This window comes from Chenopodium album, chromosome 10 (genome assembly GCF_948465745.1).
Source record: "Chenopodium album chromosome 10, dcCheAlbu1.1, whole genome shotgun sequence".
NCBI lineage: Eukaryota > Viridiplantae > Streptophyta > Magnoliopsida > Caryophyllales > Amaranthaceae > Chenopodium > Chenopodium album.
The window spans coordinates 26419086-26446557 of record NC_137843.1 but is presented as its reverse complement, the minus strand read 5'-3'; the positions used below and the strand labels follow the sequence as shown (position 1 = coordinate 26446557).

The window sequence follows — 27472 nt, the reverse complement described above, 5'->3', positions numbered from 1 at the left end:
ATAATAACAATGATGTTGACACATAGATTTATATTTCTTATTAAAAACAATAGTAATTATAACAATAACAATAATAAATTTAACTATTTCAGCTTGATGCCTTGACCCAAAGTTTCGATCCAAACATGACCTGACCATAACTTGACTCGACAATTGTACTCGAAGATTGACATGACATTTAGACCTGAAGATTGACCCGACCCGAAATGACCCGACCCGAAGTATTGACCCGATTCCCGACCCGAATAATCATTGACCTGAATCTGACCCGAATTAACCCGATCCGACCCGAAACTAATTGACCTAAATTGACCCGACCCGTACCCGACCCAAACGACCCGTTTACCAGGTCTAGTATCATGTCAATACCACAATTCATATCCATTTTAAGTGGCCTACTTTTCACTAGACTAGAAATGGAGGCACAAACTCCTTAAAAAAAAATAAAAATAGAAAGAAAATCAAAGTACACAAAAAGACAATTATAATTACTGCAATCAAATGCCAATCGTAAGACATTGATACTTCATAATCATACTTGAAAAAGGCCAGCACTAAATAATCAACCATACTTTAAACAGTCAAATTTTTAAAAATAAAATAAAAAAAGAATATCGGATATTGGTGATCCAAGCAAATGAAAATCCTATACTTTGTAACGTAACACTGTATCATTGCACGAGTGACAGACAGGTAATCAAATAATATGATTCTCTCATCTTTGCTGTTTGTGCAGCATAATATTATCTGCATAAACAACTACAACAACAAACACAAACAAACGAATAAAGCTATGACAAAACTCTTTCATCTTAAGCAAAGCATATTTCATCTCACTTATTCATACTAAAGTTTTCAGATTCTTTAACAAGTTTCAATCTTTTCACTTGGGGTTTTTCTCATCTTTTATCTTTCAAGTATTTAAGTAAGTTTTTCTCTTTTGTTTGATTATTTTAGTTATTTTTTGTTCGAATCTTTTGAGTATGTTTTAGATTTTTGTTTGATTTGTTGATTGGAGGGTAATTAAGGGTAGTTTAATTTTTTCTAATTTGTATGGTTTAATTGGGTTGATTAATTTTTGTTAATTATGTGTTTTTGGTATCTAAATAATTGATTATGCTGTGCATTATGGTGTATGGTTTGGGTATCGGAAAGAATTCTTGCTTCGAACCTCGAAAACGGGGAAGAGGGGATAATTTTTGGGGTGAGGGTGATTGTTGTTATAAAAAATTGAATTATAAAGAGTTTTGTATATTGGGTTTTGCTGATTTTTGATTTACATAAGAATTGGCATTGCAAAACGTATATAAAAAGCTACTTATGAAGTTTGATTTATAAGTATTAGGAATTGTATAAAAAATGGGTGTTTGATAAAAAAAAGATTTTTAATTAGAATTGTTTAATTGGGAGAATTATTTTTTGTTGATTATCTGTTTTTAGCTACTTCAAATGCTTATACTCCACACAATCTGGCCTTTGGGTTGACTTGAAAGATTATGAGTACGTTGGCGTATAATTGGCTTTGAAAAATGTATTTTGTTGATGTCAGGTTGAATTCACATGACCTCTTATATAAATATCTACTATAGGTTGCTGAATGAATGTCCGATAAGCTGATTGAGTTCGCTGGTTATGGAGAACACAGAAAGGTTATTTTGCTTCTTTGCTTAAACATTTTTCTAATTTTATCAGTTCTACTGTTGCTTGCTTTCCTTCTTTGCTGTTTCTTAATGCAATTAATCAGTCCTGTCATATTGATTTTCGTTTGTTTGCTATGTTGTATAGACATAGGGTTAAGGTTTTTCCTAATGGTGATGTATATAATGGTGATAATTTGGGCATGGTTCCTCATGGAAAGGGGAAATATACATGGTCTGATGGGACGACGTATGAGGGTGATTGGGAGGAAGGAAAAATGACAGGGAAGGGACGTATTAGTTGGCCTTCAGGATCAATATATGAGGGTGAGTTCTCTGGTGGTTATCTTCACGGTCAAGGAGCTTTAAAAGCTACTGATGGATCTACTTATGATGGGGTGTGGCGGATGAATACGAAAGATGGGTTTGGAAAGAAAAATTACGCAAACTCTGATTTTTATGAAGGATCTTGGAAAGAAGGCCTTCGCCAAGGAAGTGGTAAGTATATGTGGAGCTCAGGAAATGCATACATTGGTACATGGAAATCGGGGATGATGTGTGGAAAAGGGCTTTTAAAGTGGGCGAATGGTGATATTTTTTATGGTTCTTGGTTGGATGGTTTACGGGATGGATCAGGTTTCTACCGCTTTTCTGATGGGGGTTGTTATTGTGGAACTTGGAGCAGGGGGATAAAAGACGGAAAAGGAACATTTTATCCTGCTGGAAGTAAACATGTATCTCTGAAGAAGTGGTTTAAATCAGCAGGTTATCATGGAAGTCTAAGAGGTGAGCTATCTCACAGTGCATCCCTAGGTTTTGAAGAGAATAATAAGACATCAGGGCCAAGGATTAATCGCAGTGTTTCTGAAAGAATTTCTAGTAGTAAATCAAGGAAAAGTTCAAGTCGGAATTCATCTAGGGCTTCTTTTGAAAGAGATTTCATTCTTGGCGACATTCCCACAGACTTATCATCGAAGGACAGCTCTTGCCAACTCAATAGTAAGTCTAGTGATGATCAGTATGATGAGCAGGAAGAACGTGATGTAGTCTTTGAAAGAGAATACATGCAAGGTGTCTTGCTTAGAGAGCGTTTAAGGAAAAATGACGGAAAATCTTTTAAAGTCAAGCGCAGTAAATACAATCCAAAAAAGTCCAAAAGTCGTTCTTGCATCACGATTTCTAGTGGCAACCAGAGCCACTATTTTATGCTTAATCTACAACTTGGTATCAGGTAAATATTCATTGGGATGTTATCAATTTTAAACTTCTTCATGCTTAACCTGCAACTTATTTTATTGCTAGGGCTTATCCTGTTATTTGGTGTCATGTGAAATCTGTTATATTATTATTGCCTTATTAAGATTTCCCTATGCTGATAATGTTTTTCTTACCACCAAACTCTGTTTTATTATTGCCTTTGGTCAGACTAGTTAGAATTTTTCAAGCTGTTTAACAGTTTAAACACATTCTATCAACTTGTGTTCCTTCTGAGTAGAAATATAAAAATCGATTTTTATGTATTTAAAATTTTAACGGTGTTATTTAATGTTGAATTTTCTATGATTACTTTAGTCAGTGCTAGTTTATTTAAATTTTTCCTATTGTCCTTGGTTTTTTTGGTTCCAGCTTGCATATTATGTGCATGTTCTGTTTTTTTTGTGCCATGGAATTGTCAGAAATTTCTTTGTTTGCAAAATCAGGTATACTGTTGGCAAGATAACACCAATTCCTGCCCGTGAAGTTAGATATACTGATTTTGCTGAACAAGCCAGAATCAAAATGTTTTTTCCCAAAAAGGGTTCTCAACTTACGCCTCCACATTATTCGATGGATTTCTACTGGAAGGATTATTGCCCTATGGTATTCAGGTCTGTATTTTCCCCGAAAAGCTTCAGTTATGAATGTGTAACAATGTTTGAAAATCAACATTGGGCTTCTGCTGTCTGAAATGGTCATCTTGGAAGTTCTACAGTCTTCTAATCATATACTGTTAAACTTATCATCTGGAAAATTAAGCATACCCAAGAAATTTGAACTTTTTGTTGCAAATTCAAAATTATCTCTTTATTGCTTGTTTGTGGATAAAGTTTCCAGTTGAATTCAATTATTCTGGTTTAGTAATCTACGCATGCAACTTTGCCAGAAAATGATAATATTTAATTTACTTTCACTATTTACCAAATAAAAATCATGAAAACTTTGACTAGAATATTTGGTTTGGATCTTTGTATGGATTAATGAAGCTCATCTTCACTTGTTATATTAATGTTGTTGTGACCCATGTGATCTTTGGTTGCAAAAATTTGTGGTACTCATAAAATTGTGAAGCACCAACAGGGAATTGGCTCAGCGGCACCTGTGTTTCTGGTCGTCTATGAAGAGATTTAAATTTCACAAATTCTATTTGAGTTTCCAACATGCAAGTAACTCTAGCAGGGTAGTGCCCTATTCTCTTCAACTTAATAATGTTCAGAAAAATCAATTTTAATAATTTATAAGTAAAAATGCTTTTGATCTGAAAAAACCAATGAATATAGAGTTTTAATAAATCTTTTTGGCATCTTGATAGCATTGCTCTTTCCCTTTAACTAAAGGGACTCTTGTTTGGAATAGGGTTGATTTAGAACCTTGGTTTAACTTTGGAGGGTATGAGATCGACGTGAGCTCCTTGTTAGTGTTAAGCATGATGAGATAGTTTCTCGGGATGATTTTTAGGCACCAGAAAATAGTGATTTTAAATAATTACCACAGGTTTTAACTAGGACCATTTGCAACCTCTTGAATATTGACCATCTAAGAAATGTTCTGCTAGATACTGTTTGTGAAAGATTTCGGGAATAACTACTCAATTTCGTTTTGAATTGCTTTTAATAATAAGTTGTCTACTCGATGGAAATTGATAGAGTAACAATGATGGGATGGCGGGTGAAATAACACACAAAAAATTCAGGCGGATTTAACCCCTAAAGGGCTCTGTTACCACATATTCTTGTTTATGATCCTAAATTATTGCTTTCAAGTCTCGTGTTTGAGCTGGCTCCAATCCTCTCCTACTACAATCACTTACAACTCATTTTCATAGTTTGCAAATTAAACCTGCTCCTACTTGACTACATGCATTATCCTCTTATCTTGCCAAGACTTTCCGCCTAGTGATTCTGGTCAACAGCCTCTAATAATTGTGGAAACTTAATATTCTGACAAAAAAATTATCCTGATCAATTGCTGCAAAATAGATGCTTTCAACAACATGCAAGTGTCAGACAAACTTTTCAAAATCTATCCTCAACCTTTTCACTGTCTCACAAACTTCTGTGTATACTGAGTGCATCTACAAGTAGCAATTTGGTAGAATATTGAATCTAGAGGTTAAAAATTTCAAAATCTAAACTATCTTTTGGGACCGTTTTATACATGGGTTGTGGAAAAGTTATTATATGATAAAAAACATTCAAATTACTTGAATAACTTCCATTGTTTTTTGGCATCTTGTTACATTTTATTATTTTGTTTCATTTCAAGGGGTGTTTGGTTAGAACAATGGAAAAGAAGTGGAAAGGAAACAAATAAGAAGGGGGAAAGGAATCATGTAACCATTACCTTTTCATTTGTTTTGTTTGACTATGGAAAGAAATCCCTTTATGTTTGAGGAGGGTAAGGGTATTTGTTACCTTAGGTTTTAGAGTGGTAACAAGTGGGTGGAATACCATACCTTTAGGTAACTGATTCCTAAAAAAAAAAAAAAGGGTAAAGGTAATTGTTACCAAATCTCTTAACCAAACATGCGATAATGGTAATGATTTAACCAAATCCGTTTCCAACCTAGAAAATACACCAACCAAACATGCTCTTAATTTCTTTGTTTGTAACTGAAACTTGATCTTAAAGTGTTTTTCTTTTTTTTTTTTTGACAAAACTTAAAGAGCTTTTTTAAAAGAATATCTTATACCAAAAAAAAAAAAAAAGCAAATGGTAAGCAAAGTACCAATCATAGAATTAAATTCTCTAATTGCACGGAGATTAAATAATACTTCATATCAAATTATTGAACACAAAAACTGTGTTGTAATTTTACATATGTACATCAATATATGACATTACGAAGTTTCTCTTCACAAATCTATTTTCTTGTACACATAATATCTTAAAAATGATTCACTATGATATGCAAGCATTGTCGTATAATGAAATTAATTTCTAGATTCTTACACAACATGCTTCCTCTTTCTTGTCGTTAATGTCTTCCTTCTTTGCCGCTTCAATTTCTCTCCTTATCAATCGTCATCTTCATTGTTGCAGCAATCTTAGACATATTTTTTCGATCAATTTTTTTGTTTTTGGAGTTTAGGTGATATGAAAGAAGGCATATGATAAGGTGCTAAGAGAGGTACTTTGGTGGGCAATGTTGAAGAAAGGTATCCCACGAAGGTACATAGATCTGGTTAAGGATATGTATCGGGATGTGTCAACAAATGTGAGGACATGTGGAAGGCTGACAAAAGATTTCCCTATTATGATTTGATTGCATCAAGGGTCGGCATTAAGCCCTTTTATTTTTGCAACTGTTCTAGATGAAGTAACTAGACTAATTCAAGATGAAATTCTATGGTGTATGTTGTTTGCGCATGATGTCGTTTTGGTGGATGAAGGGGTTAATACCAAGTTGGAGAAAGGTTGGAATCTAGAGGGTTTAAGCTAAGTCGGAGTAACACTGAATATTTGGTATGTTGCTTTGGTACTAGGAGGACAAGCGATGAAGTGGTAAGATTGGATGGAAAAGAATTCACCGGAGTGAATATTTAAGGTATCTTAGATCGATCATCCAGAAAAATGGTAACATTGATCAAGACGTGGCCCACAGGATTAAGTCGGGGTGGCTTAAATGGAGAGCGGCCATAGGTGTGTTATGTGACCGAAGCATTCCCTTACAGTTGAAGGGAGAATTTTACAAGATTGCCATAAGACCAATGTTGCTCTATGATACAGAATGTTGAGCTTCTAAGAAGGAGCACATTAAAAAGATGGAGGTTACAGGAATGCGCATGTTAAGGTGGATGTGTGGGAATACTCTTAGGGATAGAATCAAGAATGAGGTTATTCACAAGAAAGCAGGTGTGGCAGGCATTGCAGACAAACTTAGGGAAATCGTTTGCGTTGGTTTGGGCATGTAAGACGGAGACCCGAGGGTGTAACGGTATGAAGAGTGGAAGAGTGGGACCATGGAGGGGTTAAACGAGGGAGAGGGAGACCGAAAATGACTTGGTTGGAAGGAGTTTAGAATGATATGAAGTATATGGACTTGCATGAGGATGAGGTTTTGGATCGTAGGGGTTGGAGGAGGAAGATTTTTGTGGATGACCACACGAAATAATTAATCTTATTCATGTAACCGACCCCACTTATGAGGTTAAGGCTTTGATTGATTGATTTATTGAAGGTGATATGAAAGAAGCTGCATTAGGAGTTTATGTTAGCGTGTTAGGAAAAGGATTAGGGGTAGATGATAAGAGATCAATGAATAAATGTCTAATTCAATTAAATTGAAATGGAAATTGAAATTGAAAGTGAAAGATGGAGGGTGCAGAAGAAGGATTAAGATTAAGAGAATTAAATTTGTTGAATTAAAGTGAAAGTTACATTAAGTGAAGAGCTGTTGAAAGATTGGGGAGGAGAGAGCTAAAGGGGCAAGAAGTGAAAAGGATTAATTTAAAAGGAGAGGACGACATGTAGCGGAGATGTTTGTATTTTTTATATACTTAGTGTAGATTAAGCCCCACTTATGGAAATAAGACTTTGATTGATTGATTGAGTGTAGATTAAGGTACCATCCTTGGCATTTTCCTTAACCATTCCATAAACTGGTTAAAGAAAAATGTATTTAAGTCTGTTAGGGCTTAGTGGCAATAACTCAAATGATGGTCATGCACTGATCATATTTGTCTGAAGACTGGCCAGCTTCTTGCCTTATATGAGGCTGCTGCTGAAGCTTGTTTCACAAGTTTTACATTGACTTCACTTTGACAAAATTAGGCTTCTTAGTTTCTATTTGGATTTACTTTCTGATATTGCTATTCTAGCCTTGTGTTTCAATTTTCTGCCTTTTTTTTTTTTTTTTTTTTTTTTTTTCGCAGTTTCAAAACTTTCAAAATGACATACTCTACATCTGTTTACAGGAACTTGAGAGAAATGTTTAAGTTAAATGCTGCAGACTACATGATGTCCATCTGTGGTGATGATGGTTTGAGAGAGATTTCTTCACCAGGGAAAAGCGGCAGCTTGTTTTATCTGTCGCATGATGATAGATTTGTGATTAAAACTTTGCGGAAATCCGAGTTGAAGGTAAATATTTCATTTGACTCTTCCTCAGTGTTCCTATAACTTTAAAATGATCCTGATATTTTAATCTGATCTTTAGGTTTTCCTCAGAATGCTTCCAAGCTATTACAGTCATGTACAAATGCATGAGAATACTCTTATTACAAAATTCTTTGGGCTTCATCGCATAAAACTAAAATGCGGAAGAAAGGTATTTCATTCCAAATTGCTTAATTATGGCTTTAAGTTTGTAAGATTAATTGCACTACATTTGCAATTTCACAATAATGTTAGTTAGCAACTGCGAAGGGAAGGAGAGAAATTAAACTGACCTGATCGGCTAGAAATCTCTGTGTATTTTCTCACTCAATCCTCGTCACTTCCTGGACCTTATAACAGGGACTTTTGATTATATTTCTGGAAAAAGTGAAATACAAGGAATGTTAAAGATAATTCACTATCAAGAAATAAATTATTTTCCAATACACTTTCTCTTTCGAGAATTCACAATAACCTGCCCCTTCTCTATTTAACCCCTCTACCTAACAACATCCTGACAGTAACAAACTAATTATTCTTTTTCTGAAATGCCCCTGACATCATTTGTAAGAACTTCTTAACGGTATGATATTAATGCCTTTCTTCCTTCTAGTATATATGTCTGTAAGGGTGGTGGATTGGGCTGATTCATTGCATGTTGCTGCTAGATTAACTGCAGCCTCACTTTTTCTAGCTCTCACTAACGTGTCTTTCTTTATTCTCATCTATCAGACCAATGACAGATTTATTCAGGGGTCTATTCTGTCAATCTGAATTTTTGGCTTGCTAATGATGATTAGCATGTTTTGAACGGGTTTGCAGTGGAGAAAATAGAAGATAACATATGGACACTGTGACTAGAAGGCAATTATTGTTGGGTTACTGTTAGAATTTCAATTCAAAGTGAGTTATGTTATTCTTGAGAGTAATTGTTTGGTAATAATCGAAAAGCTCAAAATAAGGTCAATTGATTCTTCCTATCTGTTTGTTTCTCTACACAAAGTGCTAGATTTTTCTATTATATTTTATGCAATTGTTTTTTCTCATGTGTTTATTGAATCCAATATGGGAGCATTTAATGGCTCATCTCAAACCAGATAGAATACTATACTAGGGTATTGGACTGTTGGTTGAGAAATGTCTATTTAGCATGATGGATGTAATTGTTTCTGACTTTACTTTTACTTGAAACTTAATTGCTAGTTGGTTTCGTAAAACGAATAGACAACATACTACTCGTAGGAGTCATGTTTACTATACGAGGTTTCTATTGCTTCAGTATTTTTTCATTTCACTCACAGGTACGGTTCGTGGTCATGGGGAATATGTTCTACACTGAGTTACGAATTCATCGTCGTTATGACTTGAAGGGTTCATCTTATGGAAGGTCTACAAATAAAGAGACAATGAACCAAAATTCTACCTTGAAAGATCTTGACCTGAAATATGAATTTTACATGGATCGATCATTGCGTGATGCCCTATTTGAGTAAGCTTCTATCATTGTAGAGCATGATTCAACTTTTATCAATAGATTATGTACATTTGGGACGTTTGTTCTGCTATATTAATTGGTACTTTTTTTTTTTTTTTTTGGTTTGTTTGTTTGTTTTGTTTTGTTTTGGTATTTAGTTAACAATGAAAAAGATTAGTAGCATCTTTCCTTGTTTTTCCATATTTTTTTGACGTGGCTAATCATTCAATTTGATTATAATTGATTGAAAAATGAAACTGATCTTGGAAACTATGGGTTGATTATTATGGTTAACTTGATTAAATTTATAATTCAGCATATACTTTAATCGATGTTAAGATAATTTGGTGGTTAGTATTTTGTCGTCTTTCTTCCTTGTGGTAGCTTGACAGCAAATGAGGTAGTTGCTGACGTTCTTCAAGGGAAAATTGAGTAACGTGTACAAATTGGTTATTAGATCTTATTATTTTTGCAATCGAAGACGGCTGCTTTCCTTTGGCATGGACCTTTTGACATGTATGGGGCACCCCCCTTCCTTACTACTCAATCTGTTTGACATTTTACGTGAGGTGAACCACTTTTTAATTTCTATTTTGGCTTTTTTTTTTTTTTTTTTTTTGTTTGGTTGTGGGGGGACCGCTCGTGGGGGGAGGGGGGGGGGGGGTCAGCAAGATTTCGATTTCTGATCTTTCCTTGCTTCCCTTCCACCTTGTTACTGGAACCACATCATATAGGCAGGTTGACCGTTAAATACCCACATATATACTTGTGCAATTTGATGTAGATGATAAAGAATCTTATGTAAGGTTTAAGCCTATTTTGAGTATTTTCAATTGTCTCTAATAGTTATGCTATAATTATGTGCTATTACATATAGGGGGCATTTGGTATGGTTTATTTAAGAGGCGTTATGGAGTTGAACTGAACACTCTTAATTCCCCTGTTTGTTTGGTCTTTTTTTTTCATTCCAGTTACTCTATTGTTTTCCCCACTTTCCTCTACAATGATTCCCCCAAGGGTTTCATCTAAGGGAGTGATCTTTCTACTTTGACTACCACCAACCTCCGCTTCCCCACCAACAACCCTACCTGCACTGTCAATCCTGATCACCCCACCATCAATCCCACCTGCACTGCCACACACTGCTGACATTCCCACTGCGCAGATGCACCAAGCCTCCCAGAAAACTCACCCCACCCGCTTAAAAATTGTATACCACCAATAAAAACCACCCTAAACAGCAGGCTCATCTCAATCTCAATGGAGGCCCTGTGCTACAACGGAAAAAATTGGGCCTTGATATATAAATGAAATAAAATTATATGTAACTACATTTTATTTTAGGAAATTTTGTCAAAAACCACCCACTAAAAACACTTTTTTGTGAAAAACCATCCACAGTAAAAAATGTTGTGAAAAACCACCCTAACTAAAAAAAAAATGTTGCAAAAAGCCACCAACTGCCAGATTCAGGTTGTTGACCATATTTGACGGCGTTGACCGCCCTCCCTTGGCGTTGACCACCCGCCCCATCCCCTTAAAAACCCCTAGAATTCACTCGAAAACAATGAAAAATCCCATACCATCACTGAAAAATGTGGTCGGAGTGATTTTCGAGGTGGAGGGGGAGTGAATATTTGGGGTTTTCAAGGGGGAGTGAATGTTAGGGGTTTTCGAGGGGTTGAGGGAAGGGCGGCCAGACTGTTCCGGTGAATTCTAGGTGTTTTCTAGGGGTGGGGAGTGTAGTCAACGTCGGGGGAGGACGGTCAACGACCTGTTTCTAGCAGTTGGTGGCTTTTTGCAACATTTTTTTTAGTTTGGGTGGTGTTTTACAACATTTTTTTATCGTGGGTGGTTTTTCACAAAAAAGTATTTTTAGTGAGGTGGTTTTTGACAAAATTTCCTTTATTTTATGTATTGTGTTTTTAGGGACGTAATTACATTTAGTTTGTGAGTACTAAGAACGCCATTAACTGATTACTAGGCCCTAAATTTATTTTCTCACTTATAAAAATGTAATTAGTAAATGACAGAATTTTACATAAAATGTTAAACTTGAATAAAAAAATCTTAATTAGAAATATAATACTGGTCACTTTAGAAGGAAACAAAAAACACAAAGAATCCTAGAATCGAACCCTTGGCTATAAAAAAGCCTAAACACTACATTTACTTTTGTAAACCACTAGGCCACAGCTAAAACATGTCATATAACTACGATACTCATCACTGGCAGAGCTATGGAGGTACAAGGGGTAGCAAATGCTACCCCTATGTTTTTGTTTTTTTTAAATTAATAATATTTAATTTTTGTGTTTTCTAGTTAGTTACACTAGAAATAATTTTTTATATTTAACTTATATGATTAATGGAAGTTGGTTTAGTGGTTATTTGAAATTCCGTTTAACTCATCCTTTTTTTTTGGAAGTCATGGGTTCAAGACATACTGTTTTATTTTATCAATAATCAAAAACTATATTTCCATTATATGACTAGGAGCTTTTACCAACTAGTGTAATTTTATTTCAAAGGATTAATCCATTTTCTTTATTGACAATGAAATTTCTTATAATAAATACAGTTAAAAAACATTAATTTTATAGTACCGTCGTACCGAGTAATATCAAGTGTTTATTAAGAGTGGGTTTTGTGATAATTGTTGAGAGAAAATTACTCTTCAATTCTTAAACTTTTTGGAGGGAGAGACTGTTTATCACTCTGTAATATTAGTTTCATTAGTTATTTAATGATTGGTGCTACCCTAACTGAAAATTTTGAATCCGCCACTAACATTCATTATCTATAAAGTATTCATTTGGAGGCCCCAATGTCTTGGAGGCCTTGTTCCATGTCTCATGTTGGACACGGTGATAGCCAGGCCTACTAAACACCTATTAAAACTCCGAGGAAGAGAGAAGCACCTCTAAAACATATCCACCTAGTACAAAAATATTCATCTAAATTTTACCGGAGATAATATTCATCTAAAATTCATTTAAGTTACTATAGAATTCCACTCTGTTTATTGGCTTTTATACAACTCCTATTGATCCTTAATGGTTGACAAAGCAAGCCATTTGTTTTAGAGGAAAGTGATGTATATGTACAAGCATTAGACTCATTGCAGTTTTCGCTATGTTTGCCTGAGTTTGTCTTGTTATTGTGCGCAAGTGAGCCTTTATATTGCATGTGAAAAGGTATGTGAAAATTTTCATTTAGTATGCGGCAAGTTAAATTTTAGTTTATTTGACGTAGTTTGGTTTCAGGTCTATATCAAATGGAAGGGGATGTTTCTATCTCACTATCAGTGTTTAGTCCAAATTTGTATTAATTTTCTTTTCTTCTTTATATGTTACCCCAAACGCTTAAATCCTGAATTCATACCACTAGGGCTTGTTCACCACCATCATCAATCAAACATTCCCCATTGCTACCATTGCTCTACCTTGCCTCACCTCACTCTATCTCTCCCTCGCTAGAATTCACATAACTATATGTGTTTTGCCTCAAAGACCGCCTCCCCAACACCCACACCCCCCCCCCCCCCAAAAAATCCACTCCTATCGTGTCAACTAAAGTCATCTCTCCTTGATTCACCAAAGCTCTCTTTTTCTAAGCCTAGTTACCCAAAACCACTAAAACTTCCTTTCTCTAAGCTTAGAACCCTTAAACACCAAGAACCACCCTCCACCCTATCCTAGAAGTTCATCCCTAGCCCATAGCCCTTAACTAGCTATTCCTGCCCTCATTGAGAGAAAATTGACATGCAAGATGTTGGTTATGGATGAAGAGAGTAATTAGTGATGGCCCGTGGTGGTAATGTCGGGAGATAGAAGATGTTGAGGTCCTATCATCTTTTCGGTGATCAAAATTTTGAATTGTTGTTTGCGGAGTTGGGTGGGGGAGTGGAAAATGTTTCTTTATTAATCAATCAGAGCATATTTTTAAATTGATATTTTAACACTGCCTCTCTAATGGTTTTGATATAGTTTTTAGGTGGATATGGACTGTAATTGTAGCCATTGAAAACAAACATTGCTTTCTGAGTAACAATTTCTTGGAAGCTATAAACTCTTGGGATGCACCTGGTATACTCTTAGAAATGGACCCTTCATTGTAGCCATTGAAAACAAGTGAGGTGAATACTTTTATTGAGAAGTGTTCTGTCATTGATAAGAAAGATTTGGAATGGACCTAGAATTTAAAGCAACATGTGAAAGTATAAAGGGAATTAGGATACAACTGTTGTTCCTCCTTTCTAGTTAGTTTTATCCTAGTAAAGCTAAAATAGTTTCCCATTTGATAAAATGTTTACTACTAGATTAATTCAAATAACTTATTGTAAATTCATATTATTTAGCCTATGTTTGCCAACCAGACATATGAAAACCAAGGTAATCATGGCTGTAAACTTGCACAATCAATCAATCAATCAATCAATCAAAGCCTTAATCCCAAAAGTGGGGTCGGCTAACATGAACCAAATTTGATTATTCCGTGTAGTCATCAACATAAATCTTTCTCCTCCATCCCTTACGATCCAAAACTTCATCCTCACGTAAATCCATGCACTTCATATCCTTCCTCACTCCTTCCAACCAAGTCATCTTTGGTCTCCCTCTTCCTCGTTTAATCCCTCCATGGTCCCACTCTTCCACTCTTCGCACCGGTGCACCCTCGGGTCTCCGTCTTACATGTCCAAACCAACGCAGACGATTTTCCCTTAATTTATCTACAATGCCCGCCACACCTACTTTCTTGCGAATAACCTCATTTCTGATTCTATCTCTTAAAGTGTTTCCACACATCCACCTTAACATGCGCATTTCCGTAACCTCCATCTTTTTAATATGCTCTTTCTTAGAAGCCCAACATTCTGTACCATAGAGCAACACTGGTCTTATGGCAGTCCTGTAGAATTTTCCCTTCAACTTTAAGGGAATGCTGCGGTCGCATAGCACTCCCGTGGCCGCTCTCCATTTAAGCCACCCTGACTTAATCCTGTGGGTCACGTCTTGATCAATGTCACCATTCTTCTGGATGATCGACCCTAGGTACTTAAAACATTCACTCATGGTCAAATCCTTTCCATCCAAACTCACCACTTCATTGCTTGTCCCCCTCTGAGTGCCAAAACGACATACCAAATATTCAGTCTTACTCCGACTTAGCTTAAACCCTCTAGATTCCAACCTTTGCCTCCATTGCTCCAACTTGACATTAACCCCATCCTTAGTCTCATCCACCAAAACGATATCATCTGCGAACAGCATACACCATGGAACCTCATCTTGAATTGGTCTAGTTAATTCGTCTAGAACCGTTGCAAAAAGAAAAGGGCTTAATGCAGACCCTTGATGCAATCCGATTACTATAAAAGAAAAGGGCTGTAAACTTGCACACATGGTAGATATTTCTGAACTGATTACTATATCAAATAGGCTGCTCCTTTGTGCCTATCCTAGTTCTGTGGCAATTGTATTAACCCAATAAGTTTATTTCTGTAAAAAGTTGGAAATGCCAAACTGTGTTTGGGTTATAATGTCATTTCCTTGTGTCTTTTTTTTTTTTTTTTTTTTTTGGTTGGGTGTTTTGTCAATTTTCATCAATAGTCATAACATATACTCCCTCATTTTTTTGATGTACACATTTAGTGTTGACTCTTTTTTCAAGGAAAGTTGAGTGGGTGTAAGAAAAAGTAAATAAAGTAAAAAACAGAAGGTAAAAAGATGGGCAATTGTAAGAAAAAGAGGAAGGGGGTAGGTTTGAAAGGTGTGACTGTAGGTATTAGGGGGTATAATGTTAATATTTACTTACCCAAAATAAAATATAGTAGATTAGTAGAAAATTAGAAATGGGTATATCAAATAAAAACACTTCAAAAACAGAGTATAGGTGCATAATTCGGAAATGGAGGGAGCATGTTTTAAGATTGTTAGATAATTGTTCTATAGTGTGTAATTGTGGACCACTTCAGACACGTTTAATTTATGGATAAATGGCTCTACATTGAGATGAACTTGAAGCCTTGTTGTATACTATGAACAATCTTAGAGATAGGAACTACCAACGATTCAACGAAGCTAGATCAGATCTTTGCTTCTATGGTGAAATATAACTTGGCAGTTTTCTCAGCCATAGGGGGAATAATGTACTGGTTTGAACTACATATTTGCTTGTTCTTAAGTTGTGGCTTGTAGCTAATCTCTCGTAGACTGTTTGAACTGTTTAAATTAGGTGGATTAGTCACAAGCTGGTTTATATTATACGCAGGTTTTTTATATTGAGTTTTGGGAAGAATATAAGCATAATCAATTTTGTGATTATGTGATTAAAATTGTAGATTCATCCAAGCTGGCCAATTGGGTCATGCTAATGGAGCTTTCCAATCTTCGTTTTTGCTTACATTACATGTGATTTGTTTCTTATCTTCTTGATATACATTGTTGGTATTGTGACTCCCTCTTTGTATCACCTTTAGTTTATCCTCAATGAAAGTATATTTTATCTTATATTCCATTCCTCTAATACGCTAATATTGCAACATGGGGATATTGCACAGATTTTAAGATGAGGAGAGAGATATAGGGACATAAAAAAAAGTGACCCGTGTGATGAGGAGAAAGATCGAGAGAAGCCATGTGGAAATGAGGAAATGTTGGAATATTTGTGAAACTTCCTAAAATGATAATTGTTGCAATATTAGGGGAACGGAGGAAGTATATAGAATTGTTTCTCTAAATTCGTGTTTACTACGACACTGATTATCGATATACTCCATGTTAGATATTTGTGAATGGATTGATGAGAATGAATATTCTGGTATGTCAGTCCATTGTTTGAGTATGGTGTAGAATACTTATTTATCTAAGTTGATAAAATTTTATCTTTATGTTTGACTGTACGAAAATGTTATCTACCAGTTGAACTTGAAACCACACCCTTGAACAAATTTATCCTTTCCTTTTTGCAGACAACTCGAGTTAGATTGCAGGTTTCTTGAATCTCAAAACATAATTGACTATAGTCTTCTGTTGGGGTTGCATTTCCGAGCACCTGAGCATCTGAAGTCTTTCTTGGAATTACATGAACCTTCATACGATGCTGAGAATAAACCTGCTGCTGATGGTATGCTACATTATTTTAATTGTGCATGTCTTTGGCTTCCTTGTAGGTTCTTTTTGCTTGGAATATTATAATATTTTGTTAAGCTATTTGTCTTTCATATTTGGTAAAAAAATCATTACTTTATATCTACCAGAAAGGTATGACTAGGGGTGCTAATCGAGTTGAGCAGCTCTCGAGCGACTCGAGCTAAGCTCGGTCAAAACTCGGCTCAAGTTGGCTCAACTCAAGATGTAAACCAGCACGAGTTGAGCAAACTCTAACTCGACTTGATAAGCTCATGAGCAGCTCAATACTATATTTTATTAGTACATAATTTACAAAAGAAGTTACCATGTTTAAGATAATTTGACACTTAAATAAGAGTTAATTTATATTATAAAAAAAAAAGAGTAAATATTTAATAATAAATAAATAAGAAAAGAAAACTAGTGTATAAAGTGAACAAAAATAAAATAAAATAAAGGCCTATAATTTTAATAGGACCAAAACCTTAACGAGTAGATCGTGAGCTACTCGACTCGACTCGACTCGAAACTTAACGAGCTCGTGATTTACTTGCTTGTTTAGCACCCCTAGATATGACTTATGAGCACACACTTGTCTCCAATTGGGGCTTATTCGTAACCCAATGGTGATCTACTTCTTCACTATAGTTAATTAGTCCACTGGTGTTTATAAACCACAACTTTTCTCGTTTTCTACCTTCATAGAATTATAAATTTATTGTTCTGTTAACATAAAAGACATTGGGTGCTCCCTCAAGGTGCTTGACGACTAAAGTTGAAATTGGAACTAATGAAGTATATACTTATAATAGTTGAGGAAATATAATTCTCCAAAAATATGGAATGACTATGAATTGATAACAAAACTAACACTACGCAACCCTGTATGCTAAAAATTATGAATTGTAATTTTTATTACCTCTAATGTAAACAATGATTCACATTGTTTCTACCATATAATTGTTTTCTTAAAACATTCACTAATTAAAATCACAAAACATTAAAATAAGTTTATATAGAATTCTCTTCTTATGTTTTGTTAAATATGGCTTTACTTTTATTTATTTTAACATTCTCTCACATAAATTCATTTTTTTTTTCTTTCTATGCTGCTTACTTATATGCAAGTCTGACACCATAAGTAGTTATCATTATAGGTTATCTTTCGTATGAATATTCTGATTATCCACACAGCCACACTTCCTTCTTCCAGCTGTTCTTGAACAAAGTGGTATTTTATGCTTTGTCTTTGAATTAAATGCTGGATTCTTTGCCAAGTGAAAATCATTTTGACTATCACAAAACAAAACTTTCTTCACTTCTTTGTGTTCAAACTCCTAACCAGTAGCATTTGCAGCCATGTTGCCTCTTTATTAGCTTGTGTAGTTGCAATGTTATCATAATTAACATTAAACTAGCAACTATTGATGCATATGGTACTCGAGACATCTCCATCCTCTCTGCTTCACTACTAGGACTCATACTTGAGGATATCTTGAAATTGATAGAAAGAGGAGTAGAGATTGGCTTACAATCTTCCATGTTATAGCATTGTAAGATTTGTTCAAGTAGTTATTCTGAGAAAGCCAAATCTTCCTAGTATTCTTGTCTTGATGTATTTGCATCCCTAGAATCTTGTTTGCTGGTCCTAAATCCTTCATATCAAACTCTTTACCCAACTGAGTGTTTACCTCTCCAATTTGTTCAATTTGTTCACTGTTGGGGCTTGCTACCAACATATCAACATACTAAAGCAAAACATTGAAATCACTATCATCAAATATCTTGCAGTAAATACAAGGATCTGAGTTTACTCTATTGTATCTAAGGCTCGTGATGGAGTGATGGAGGAGTCAAAGCTGTTATACCAACATCTTGTTGCTTGCTTGAGACCCGTACATAGACTTATTCAGTCTGCAAGCAAGTTCTCTTTTCCTTTTTCTTTGAATCCTCTTGGTTGGAGTATATAAATTTCTATGATCATTATGTTTTCATAATTCCCTAAAAAAATTAATGCATATATTTTTGACTGATATATATCATGTATATATTATGATTCTCATGCCATTTATTATTATCATAAGAATATATTGTATGATTGGTTGATGAACTATGACTAACATCTTTATAAATCTCAATATATATCTTTGATCCATTTTTGATTAATTAATATCAATACTCAATTATTTATGCACTATTGTGTGACTATTTCATTTACGACTGAATGCTTAGGGAGTAATATTACCTGGCACATTTATCACGACAACTTTGAATCATTTAAAAATATTATTTACTACTACTACTAAATTCCAACCTCCCCCCCCCCCCCCTCGCTCTCTCTTCCTCTCCTTGTGTAATTTGTTTACATAGGTTGCTCTTAATTACAAAAGATGTTTTCTTGCCATAATGTTTCCTTTTGCTCAATTTCTCAGGTATGACCTCAATAGCAGGGTTATCAGTTCCTCCAACAGGTCTGATGTTGGTTACACATGAGCCGGGTTCAGTGAACACTGCTCCAGGTCCTCATATAAGAGGAAGTACATTGAGGGCGTACTCTGTCGGTGATAAGGAAGTTGATCTACTCCTCCCTGGAACTGGAAGGTAGGTAATTGGCCTTGTTATGGCAACTAGTATAAAGACTGTACCATTGAAGTTCTGTTACTATAGTTTGACTGCATCTTCCCTTTGTTTTTCCAGTTATCTTTTCTAATTGGCTTAATATGAATCATCATGATCTGATAAATTTTGAAGGCTGTTTTTTTCTTTATTCTTTTTTTGGAAAAATGTGTACCACATCCCACCCTGAAGGAGCGATCCTATCTTCTAGGATAATACATGCAAAATATATTATACTCTGTCACAAAATGCAATTTTCCATTTGTTAGGAATTTCCTTCACTTAATGTGCCTGAATCTATATAGTTGTTTCTTTCTCCATCTGATATCATCTTATCCAAGTCACTGAAGGATAGTTGATAGTGATTGGATATGAGCGGCATCAAATTATGTGTTTAGAGCGTGGTTAGGTTTGAACTCCTTTTAGTTCATTCATATCACTATATGCACCTGATGCTATGGTAAATATGGTGGGTGAGGGACTTCAAATCCCACATACAAAGACGCATGGTGGTAGGGTACGTGAGGAAGAGGTTATTGTTGATTGTGAACTCGTTGGTAACACTAGGAACAAGGAGTCGAGAGTTGAGGTAGTGATAACGGGGGTAATAGCCTCCACCACCACCACAGGATAACTATTAGCCCAAAGTTGAGGGAAGTAATCCACTAATCCCCCTCTCCCTTCTCATCTCACCTTACAACCACCCCTGCTCACCTTCATATACTTAAGTTGACTTTTATTACCCAGATAATGCACTACCATCAATTCAAGCATGCCCCAAGGATTAAATGGATGATGAAGATGTATATCAGCGGGTTGAAGATCATGGGGTCATGGGATCTGGATAGACAACAATTCAAATGAGAATGCCAATGATTCTTTCTTTGAAGTTGAATGAAGCCTAAACCAAGTTTATGTAGGGTCTTTTATACGATAAAGTTTATGTAGGTCAAGGGATTTGTTCAGCTTCAGAACATAATAAATCCTTGTATGAGAATCAATTCTCTAACCTAGGCTTGAGCTTAGGTCGTCTTATGTTTCAGATACTGTGATATTGGACATGCTGTATTTGCAGATTAGTTACTAGCATGTGCCTATCATCCAATGGCCAATTGAGATGGTGTAGGAAAAGAGGGTAGGAAAAGAGAATGGGTTTTATCCTAAGTCCAGTTGTCCTGATTACCAAATTAGTGTGGCCAAAGCTCAACGTATCATGCAAGATTTCACTACAAGGGAATGTGTTCCACTGTCCTGGTAATTGGTATACCATTCTTTACAACAGCTCATTCGCCTTCTCAGTGGTATGTTTCATCCTCATAGCTCTTGGGAATTAGAGTTGAGTTTGTTGAATCCACTTAGAATATTTAAAATCAGTGTTCCAAGTCGGGAAGAAAACTAGATCTGAGAGCTAGAAACCTTGAATGTGACAGTAATAGATTACTGTGAAGGGAAAATGTTCTATAAATTGGATTTGATTGTAAGTTTTCTGTCAGGTGACTTGGGGTTTTGGCAACTTAACGTCTTTTGCTTTACTGATATTATGGGCCAATGGAAGAGACTAACTGCAAGGCTAATTTATGGTTGTGGATCTTTGTTTGTTTCTCCATATAATGGGTGGGGATTACCAAGAATCCAGAAAAGTGTGAATCCCTCTGCATGAACTAAATTCAAAAGTCATGGGTCGTCATCCGGTCACCTTCCACATTTTTGAAACTTCCTTTCTTTTGTTACCTTTCACTTTCGTACCCCTTTAAATCCCTTGCCATTGAGTCACAGCGAAAATGTTAATGTTTTTTTTTTTTTTTCCTCAACTGTTATATCTCACTATAACTGAAAAGTTATTGATATACTCGTACTATTTTAGTGATTTCACTTTGTTTTGCAGGCTAAGGGTACAATTGGGTGTAAACATGCCGGCTCTAGCAAATCGTAAGGTTGAAGAAAATGAGGTAGATTCAATGGAAGTCGAACTATTTGAAGTCTATGATGTTGTTCTGTATCTTGGCATGATAGATATATTGCAGGACTACAACTTGAGAAAGAAAATTGAGCATGCAAGCAAATCTTTGTTAATAGACCCAGTGTCAATCTCTGTTGTTGAACCGAAGTTGTATGCAAGACGTTTTATTGAGTTCTTGGAGAAAGTTTTTCCTGTTCTTTGAATGAGTTGAACAATGTTCTTTTTATCTTATACATCACTGTCGCGACTGGCTATTGCGATTTAGGGCAATACAGTTGCAGATATCTGTTAATGGATCTTCATGTGCAGGAGTAAATAGAAATGGCCATAGATTGCATATAACAACAATCACTGCCTTGTGCAATTGTGCCCAAGCATCTATTAGTCATCAATTGTGGGATGTCATATTCACTTGTATCTTAATTTCTTGTTTGGGGAAAAAGTATAAGGGAAGAGAGGGATGTGTTTACTTCTGTAAACTTTTTTTTTTTTTTTCGCCCTTAAGAAATACTCTTGTAAATTAGTTGAACAATTGGTATTCTTAAAAATTGCCAATTGGCTTCGTTTACTTACTATTTCATATTCCGAATGGTTTTTTTGTATTTTTTTAACGAAGGTTTAATTTGCATAAATTGAAATAGTTTAAGCTAATACAATACGAACTATTAGACTGACTATTATAAAAACAAAGCTATGAGCAACACTAGCTCTTTTAAAAACATGAAAAACCAACTTAAACAAACTTGTTTTCATTGGCTCATGAAAGTTGGAGCCACTTTGTAGGTAGTACCACCTTGATTATAGGGAAGTGAAGCCTACAATACATGCTCTTCCCAATGGCCTTTTTCTACCTTTGGTGAAGCTTGGATAATTAAACTTGAAATAATCTCCTTGAAACTTGTGGAGCTTGAAAGACGCAAAGCAAGAAACCAAACGATAACTAGGAATTCAAATTCTTCTGTTGAAGTGAACCCCAAAAATATGGGAACAATGCTTGATTTGGATATTTCTACTGTCACATGGCCTAATGATAGCACGACACGTGTCACCTGAAAAGGCCTCCAAGTGGACCTCCTAGAGGTTCACACGTGTCAAGCAGATTAGCCCTTAGGAATTTGTGGCCTTCAAGGCCCAATTCCCAAGGTAGCCGCAAAATGGCGCAACCCAGGATCTTAGGTCATCAAACCCTAGGACAACACACACATTTTTAGGACTCTATAAATAGGGAGATTCCCCAATTATTGGGACACCTTACAATCATTACATCATTTATTATTCTCGAAAACAAAGAAAACACTTGATCTCGGAACCCGAGAAGATATTTACTTTTCGCACGTTTTTACTCCGATCCCATACTAACTTAACCGTCGGAGGCAGACCTTCGAACATTCGGAGTTCCGTTGTTTTGCAGGTATAGGCGGCTTGGATCCAGTTTGTAAGCTGTAACTTTCCCAAGGGACATAAAAAACCCCGAAACATTTGGCGTCGTCTGTGGGGAGAGTACCTCAAAGATGGTTTCACAAGAACCTGTACCGCCTCCAGAAACCTGTACCGCCTCCAGAAACCAACTGGCCTCCGATACAGACCATGACACTGATAACAACTGTGAAGTCGAAACCTATGTGGCCCCTGATGGGTCACTCATCTCTAAATGCATTTGTCCTAGGGATAAATTGGAACGGAACAATGACCAGGCGCGTACAAGCAAGCCCTCTAAACAGCCGTCTGATCAGACACAGGCGGCAGGATCTGCCCTCAGTCACCCGAGACGAGCTCATGAAATTCATGACGAGCTTCAAGGGTGAAATCAAGGACTTGATCACCAAAAAGACGGCTGCTCCTAGAAAAGAGCAGTCGGCTAAACAACCAGCTCAATCGAAGAGAGCTATGTAGCACCCTAGAAATTCCTTTTCTTTAAAATACCCGTTTTGCTCTTTTAAAAACTCAAAATAGGAAAATCTAAGACATTACCACCACCGTGAAAACGGCTAAGGCAACTATCAAAGACACACAACGGAAGACTATCTTTAAAAATATTCAAAAATCATTCAACTTAAAAGTCAACTAAACGAAAGTAAAATCAAACCAAAGTAAAACGAAGTCAACCTACAACTTGGAACCATCGTAGGCCCTTATCAAACCAAACCAACTTAAAAACCTTTGCGTTAGTCTCATAAGCATAATATAATAAAATAATTAAAGCAATAAACACATGATGAACTTATGGAAACTACCATGATTCGCTCTTCACTCATGCCCATCATGAATATGCTTCATCACCTGAAAAACTTATCTCTACTTGCTTCCACTACTATCCATTAAAAATGGGTCATCACAGGGACAAGGTAAAGACAAGGCCAAACAAACATACAAACACACAATCAAGAATGCTGAGTATATAAGCGTAATTAAACACACTAACATGCTATCACCTATCAACACACAACTTACCTCGTTGCACCTGTTTACAAGCATACAACATACAACATGACTCTCAATTAAAATAACTAATTGATTCATTTAGCATTGATTATGCATCGAACGGGTTTCCCCCCTAACTTGCCCCAATAAAGGGGTAACACGGGAGCTAACCGTGCCAGTATAAAATAACCACTCGTAAGTGGTGGAATTCCTGCGCATAATAATAAAAGGAAAATACAGCGTCCTGTACTCCCATTAGAAGTTATGGTCAAATATAAAGTCGCATAACTCCCCCCATATGTTCATACTCAAGGTATATACGTTCCAAGAGTTTTGGTGCGTAATCTCTTTCACTTTACGTTATTTACATATTATTAAACATGGTGATGACTCTCAAATCATAACACAATCAAACATTATAATTATCCAAAACGGTAAAAAGAAAATCCATCCGACATGTTCAGCCGGACGACATTAAAAAGACCTTTTCCAATGCTCGGCTTTACATCGAGCAAAAGAAGAATCAGCAGCTGTCTGATTCGGCTTCCAAGTCGACTTACCCAGATAGCTTCAAGATTACCTCAGTGAGGAATTCACAATCTGTACATGGAACTCCGTCAGGCGGTCCTTCCGTTCACACGGGTCCCAATGTAATTAATCCGGCTCAATATGCGGCCCAGCCGTTATACAGGCCGCTTACACTGCCTTACATTCAGCTTGCCTTCTTCGGAGGACAGGCGGCTTACACTTTTCAGCCTATGGACTGGGAGCTCCGGCTGCAAAACCATGGTGAACAACCCTCTGCGTTCTCTAGGGAGATAACCGAGGCTCAACAGCCGGCCGAGGTTAAAAACGTGTTGTGGGCACCTATGACGGTACCACCAACCCAGAAGATCACCTTCTGGCATACACCCACCTCATGTATCTATAAGGGTTGGATGATGCCGCCTGGTGTCGATGCTTCCCAGCTACCATGAAGGGCATAGCCCAATAGTGGTTTGGCAATTTGTCGACCGGATGTATAAATAGCTTCAAGACACTTGCGTTCTTGTTTGCTTCAAAATTTTCTATGAATATCCCTGCAAAGAAAACAGGTCTCGATCTGAGCAATGTGCAGCAGGGAGATAGAGAAGGACTGCGCTCCTACGTCAGGTGGTTTAATCTGTTGAGAATCCAGATTCAAGGGCTGTCTGACGAGGTAGCCTATACAGACTTCTTCAAAGGTCTGAATGATAGGTCGACCTTCAAGTTTAACCTCGTTCAAAAGAAAGTTTTTACCCTCCAGGGAGCTATGATGGAGGCGAAAGCCTATATATAAGTGACTGAGCTCTGCTCCTCCAACAAGCAATCGGACCCTAAAAAGTCTGATAAGAAGAAAGAGAGTTGGACTGCTCAGCCGGCTTAGAAATTTGAAGAGAGCAAAAAGAGAAAAGAGATCTGGGTGGTTGATGACTCTGATCAGCCGTCCCAGAAGAAAAAGAAGGAGTTTAAACCGTACGTCCCAAGGTACGAGTTTAACAAGGACAGTTACTCTATCCTCATGGAGATAAAGGATCGGCTGACTTTAAAGAAACCGAATCCGATGAAAGGTTCCGCTGAGAATCAGAAGTAAAACAAACACTGCCACTACCATGAGGATGTTGGACATGACACCAACAACTACTACAGCCTCAAGCGGCTGCTGGACCGTCTAGCCGACAAAGGAGCGCTGAAATCCTATGTCTTGAAGTCCAAAGTGACTTCCAAAACGAATCATGGGCAGCCGTCCAAAAAGACTCCCCAGCCTGCTGGTAGTTCGGACACTGATGAGGAGCTGGTCTACACCATAGCAGGAGGATTCGCTGGAGGTGGCCTGACCATCAGGGGCACCAAGGACCATATGAGGAAGATGGTCAATGCTATTGATGAAGGGCAGGCGTCTGCGAACAGCACCTTCCCAGAGGTCGTCATCACCGAACGAGACCGGGGCAAGGTCCGTCGACCGCATGATAACCCAGTTGTCATTGAATGTAAGGTCGCCAACCAACTGGTTGGTTGGATCCTTATAGACACAGGTAGGACCTCTGACATCATCAGCTACAAGTGCCTGTCCAAGCTGAAGTACAAGGAGGAAAGCCTGCACATCATCTCCCACCCTATTAATGGTTTTGGGGGAGGAGTCGTGCACCTAGTCGGACTAATTGACCTGCCCATCCTGCTGGGGGAGAAAGGGAAAGGGCGCCATATGGTCATCCGGTTTTTGGTGGTTGAACAGCTGACCGCCTATAACCTTATTCTAGCCCGCCTCACTCTGAACGAGTGCAAGGCCGTCATCATCCCAGCTCTCATGTTGTTGAAATATGAATGGGATGATGGCTCTATTGGCTCCCTGAACGGGGATCAGAAGAGGGCTAGAGAGTGCTATCTATCAGATGTCAAACCCACGGCCACAGCAACCGGACAAGGGAAGGAGCCGATAGATCTTGACGATGTCAAGGATCTTGATCCAGCCCCACCAGTCGAAAAGAAAAGAAAAGCTGACAAGCTGGTGGTGGTTAAAAAGTAGAAGAAATAACAATCACTGACCGGGGAACGGTCAGACGACCTCCGTCCCCAGTCGGCTGGCGAACACATTGATATCGCCCTGGACGACAGTCTTCCAGAGCGTACTGAAAAGATAGGGACGATTCTTTTGTGAAGATGGGTGCAGACTTGCACCTTCTGCTGAAAGAATTCAAAGACATTTTTTCCTTTGAAGTGGAAGAGATGCCAGGCATCAGCCTGGATCTTGATGTCCACAAACTCGCCGTGGATCCAAAAAGAAGCCCATCCGGAAAAAGAAAAGAAATCACGGCGAGGAGAGAAGTCAAGCGGCAGCTTCCGAGGATGTGTGTTGATTACATTAACTTAAACAGAGCATGTTCGAAGGACAGTTATCCGCTTCCATAGATCGACAGTCTAGTCTAGTCGACTCTACAGCCGAACATGTCGTGATAAGTTTCATGGACGCCTACTCAGGCTTTCATCAGATTCCCTTGTGGAAAAAGGATCAAGAGAAGACGACATTCGTCACTGATCGGGGTTATTCTGTTATACTGTGATGCCGTTTGGCTTGAAGAATGCGCCTGCTACTTTCCAATGAATGATTAATACATTCTTCATTAATCAAATTGGGAGGAATGTAGAGGCGTACATCGACGACATGATAGTCAAATCCAAGCAATAAGCGGAGCACCTTGCCGACCTTTGAGAAACATTCACCACACTCAGGCGGTACAAGGTCATGCTCAATCCTAAGAAGTGCGTCTTTGGTGTTGAGTTTGGGAAGTTTCTCGGATTCCTAATTGACCAGAGGGGGATAAAAGCCAACCTTGAGAAAATACAGGCCGTCATTGACATGAAGTCACCCCGCACTGTCAAAGAAGTGCAGAAATTAACAGGTTGCCTGACGGCCCTAGGGAGATTCCTCAGCCAATTAGGCGACAAGTGCCTTTACTTCTTCCAAGCAATCAGGAAAAAGGCTATGTTTGAATGGGGGATGATGCTGAGGTGGCCTTCCAAAAGTTAAAGCAACATTTGCACTCTTTGCCAAGGCTAGTCAGCCCTCTACCCAAAGAGATGCTCTACACGTACTTGGCTGTCTCAAATCATGCTCTCAGTGCTGTCCTCCTTGCTGAAAGAGACGACACCCAGCTCCCGGTCTATTTCATCAGCCATGTTCTCAGAAATGCGGAGCTTCGGTACCCCATGGTTGAAAAATTTGGCCTCACTCTTTTTATGGCTGTCAAGAAGTTGAAACCTTACTTCTTGGCACATTTGGTAGTGGTCTATACCGACCAACCGATTAAGTGGCCAATGACAACCCTAGATTCATGGGTCAAATGCTCAAATGGGCTAT

The 27472-nt window shown here is 37.3% G+C and overlaps 1 protein-coding gene across 5 annotated transcripts; it reads left to right on the top strand.

Moving 5' to 3' along the window:
* The first annotated feature begins 602 nt into the window (after positions 1-602).
* LOC145562376 (phosphatidylinositol 4-phosphate 5-kinase 7-like) lies at positions 603-21759 on the top strand. 5 transcript variants are annotated; one of them, XM_081622634.1, is made up of 10 exons: positions 603-693; positions 1590-1649; positions 1786-2868; positions 3338-3505; positions 7811-7976; positions 8053-8163; positions 9293-9480; positions 16439-16593; positions 19031-19199; positions 21100-21759. In XM_081622634.1, the coding sequence occupies exons 2-10, from the start codon at positions 1633-1635 to the stop codon at positions 21374-21376; spliced, it is 2334 nt and encodes a 777-aa protein (XP_081478760.1). In that variant the 5' UTR covers positions 603-693; positions 1590-1632; the 3' UTR covers positions 21377-21759. The 5 variants fall into 5 exon arrangements, 4 of the variants coding, with proteins under 4 accessions (XP_081478760.1, XP_081478759.1, XP_081478757.1 ...); XM_081622633.1 differs by having other exon boundaries at positions 634-693; positions 1550-1649; XR_014094355.1 differs by lacking the exons at positions 603-693; positions 21100-21759 and adding exons at positions 700-925; positions 18390-18518 and having other exon boundaries at positions 19031-19171.
* The last annotated feature ends 5713 nt before the right edge of the window (positions 21760-27472 follow it).

Bases quoted from the DNA above. Each gene is read 5' to 3' on its own strand.
- LOC145562376 (XM_081622634.1), top strand. The intron at 9,481-16,438 runs GTAAGCTTCTAT...TCCTTTTTGCAG, and splicing joins TTGCGTGATGCCCTATTTGA to ACAACTCGAGTTAGATTGCA. The intron at 19,200-21,099 runs GTAGGTAATTGG...TTTGTTTTGCAG, and splicing joins CTCCTCCCTGGAACTGGAAG to GCTAAGGGTACAATTGGGTG.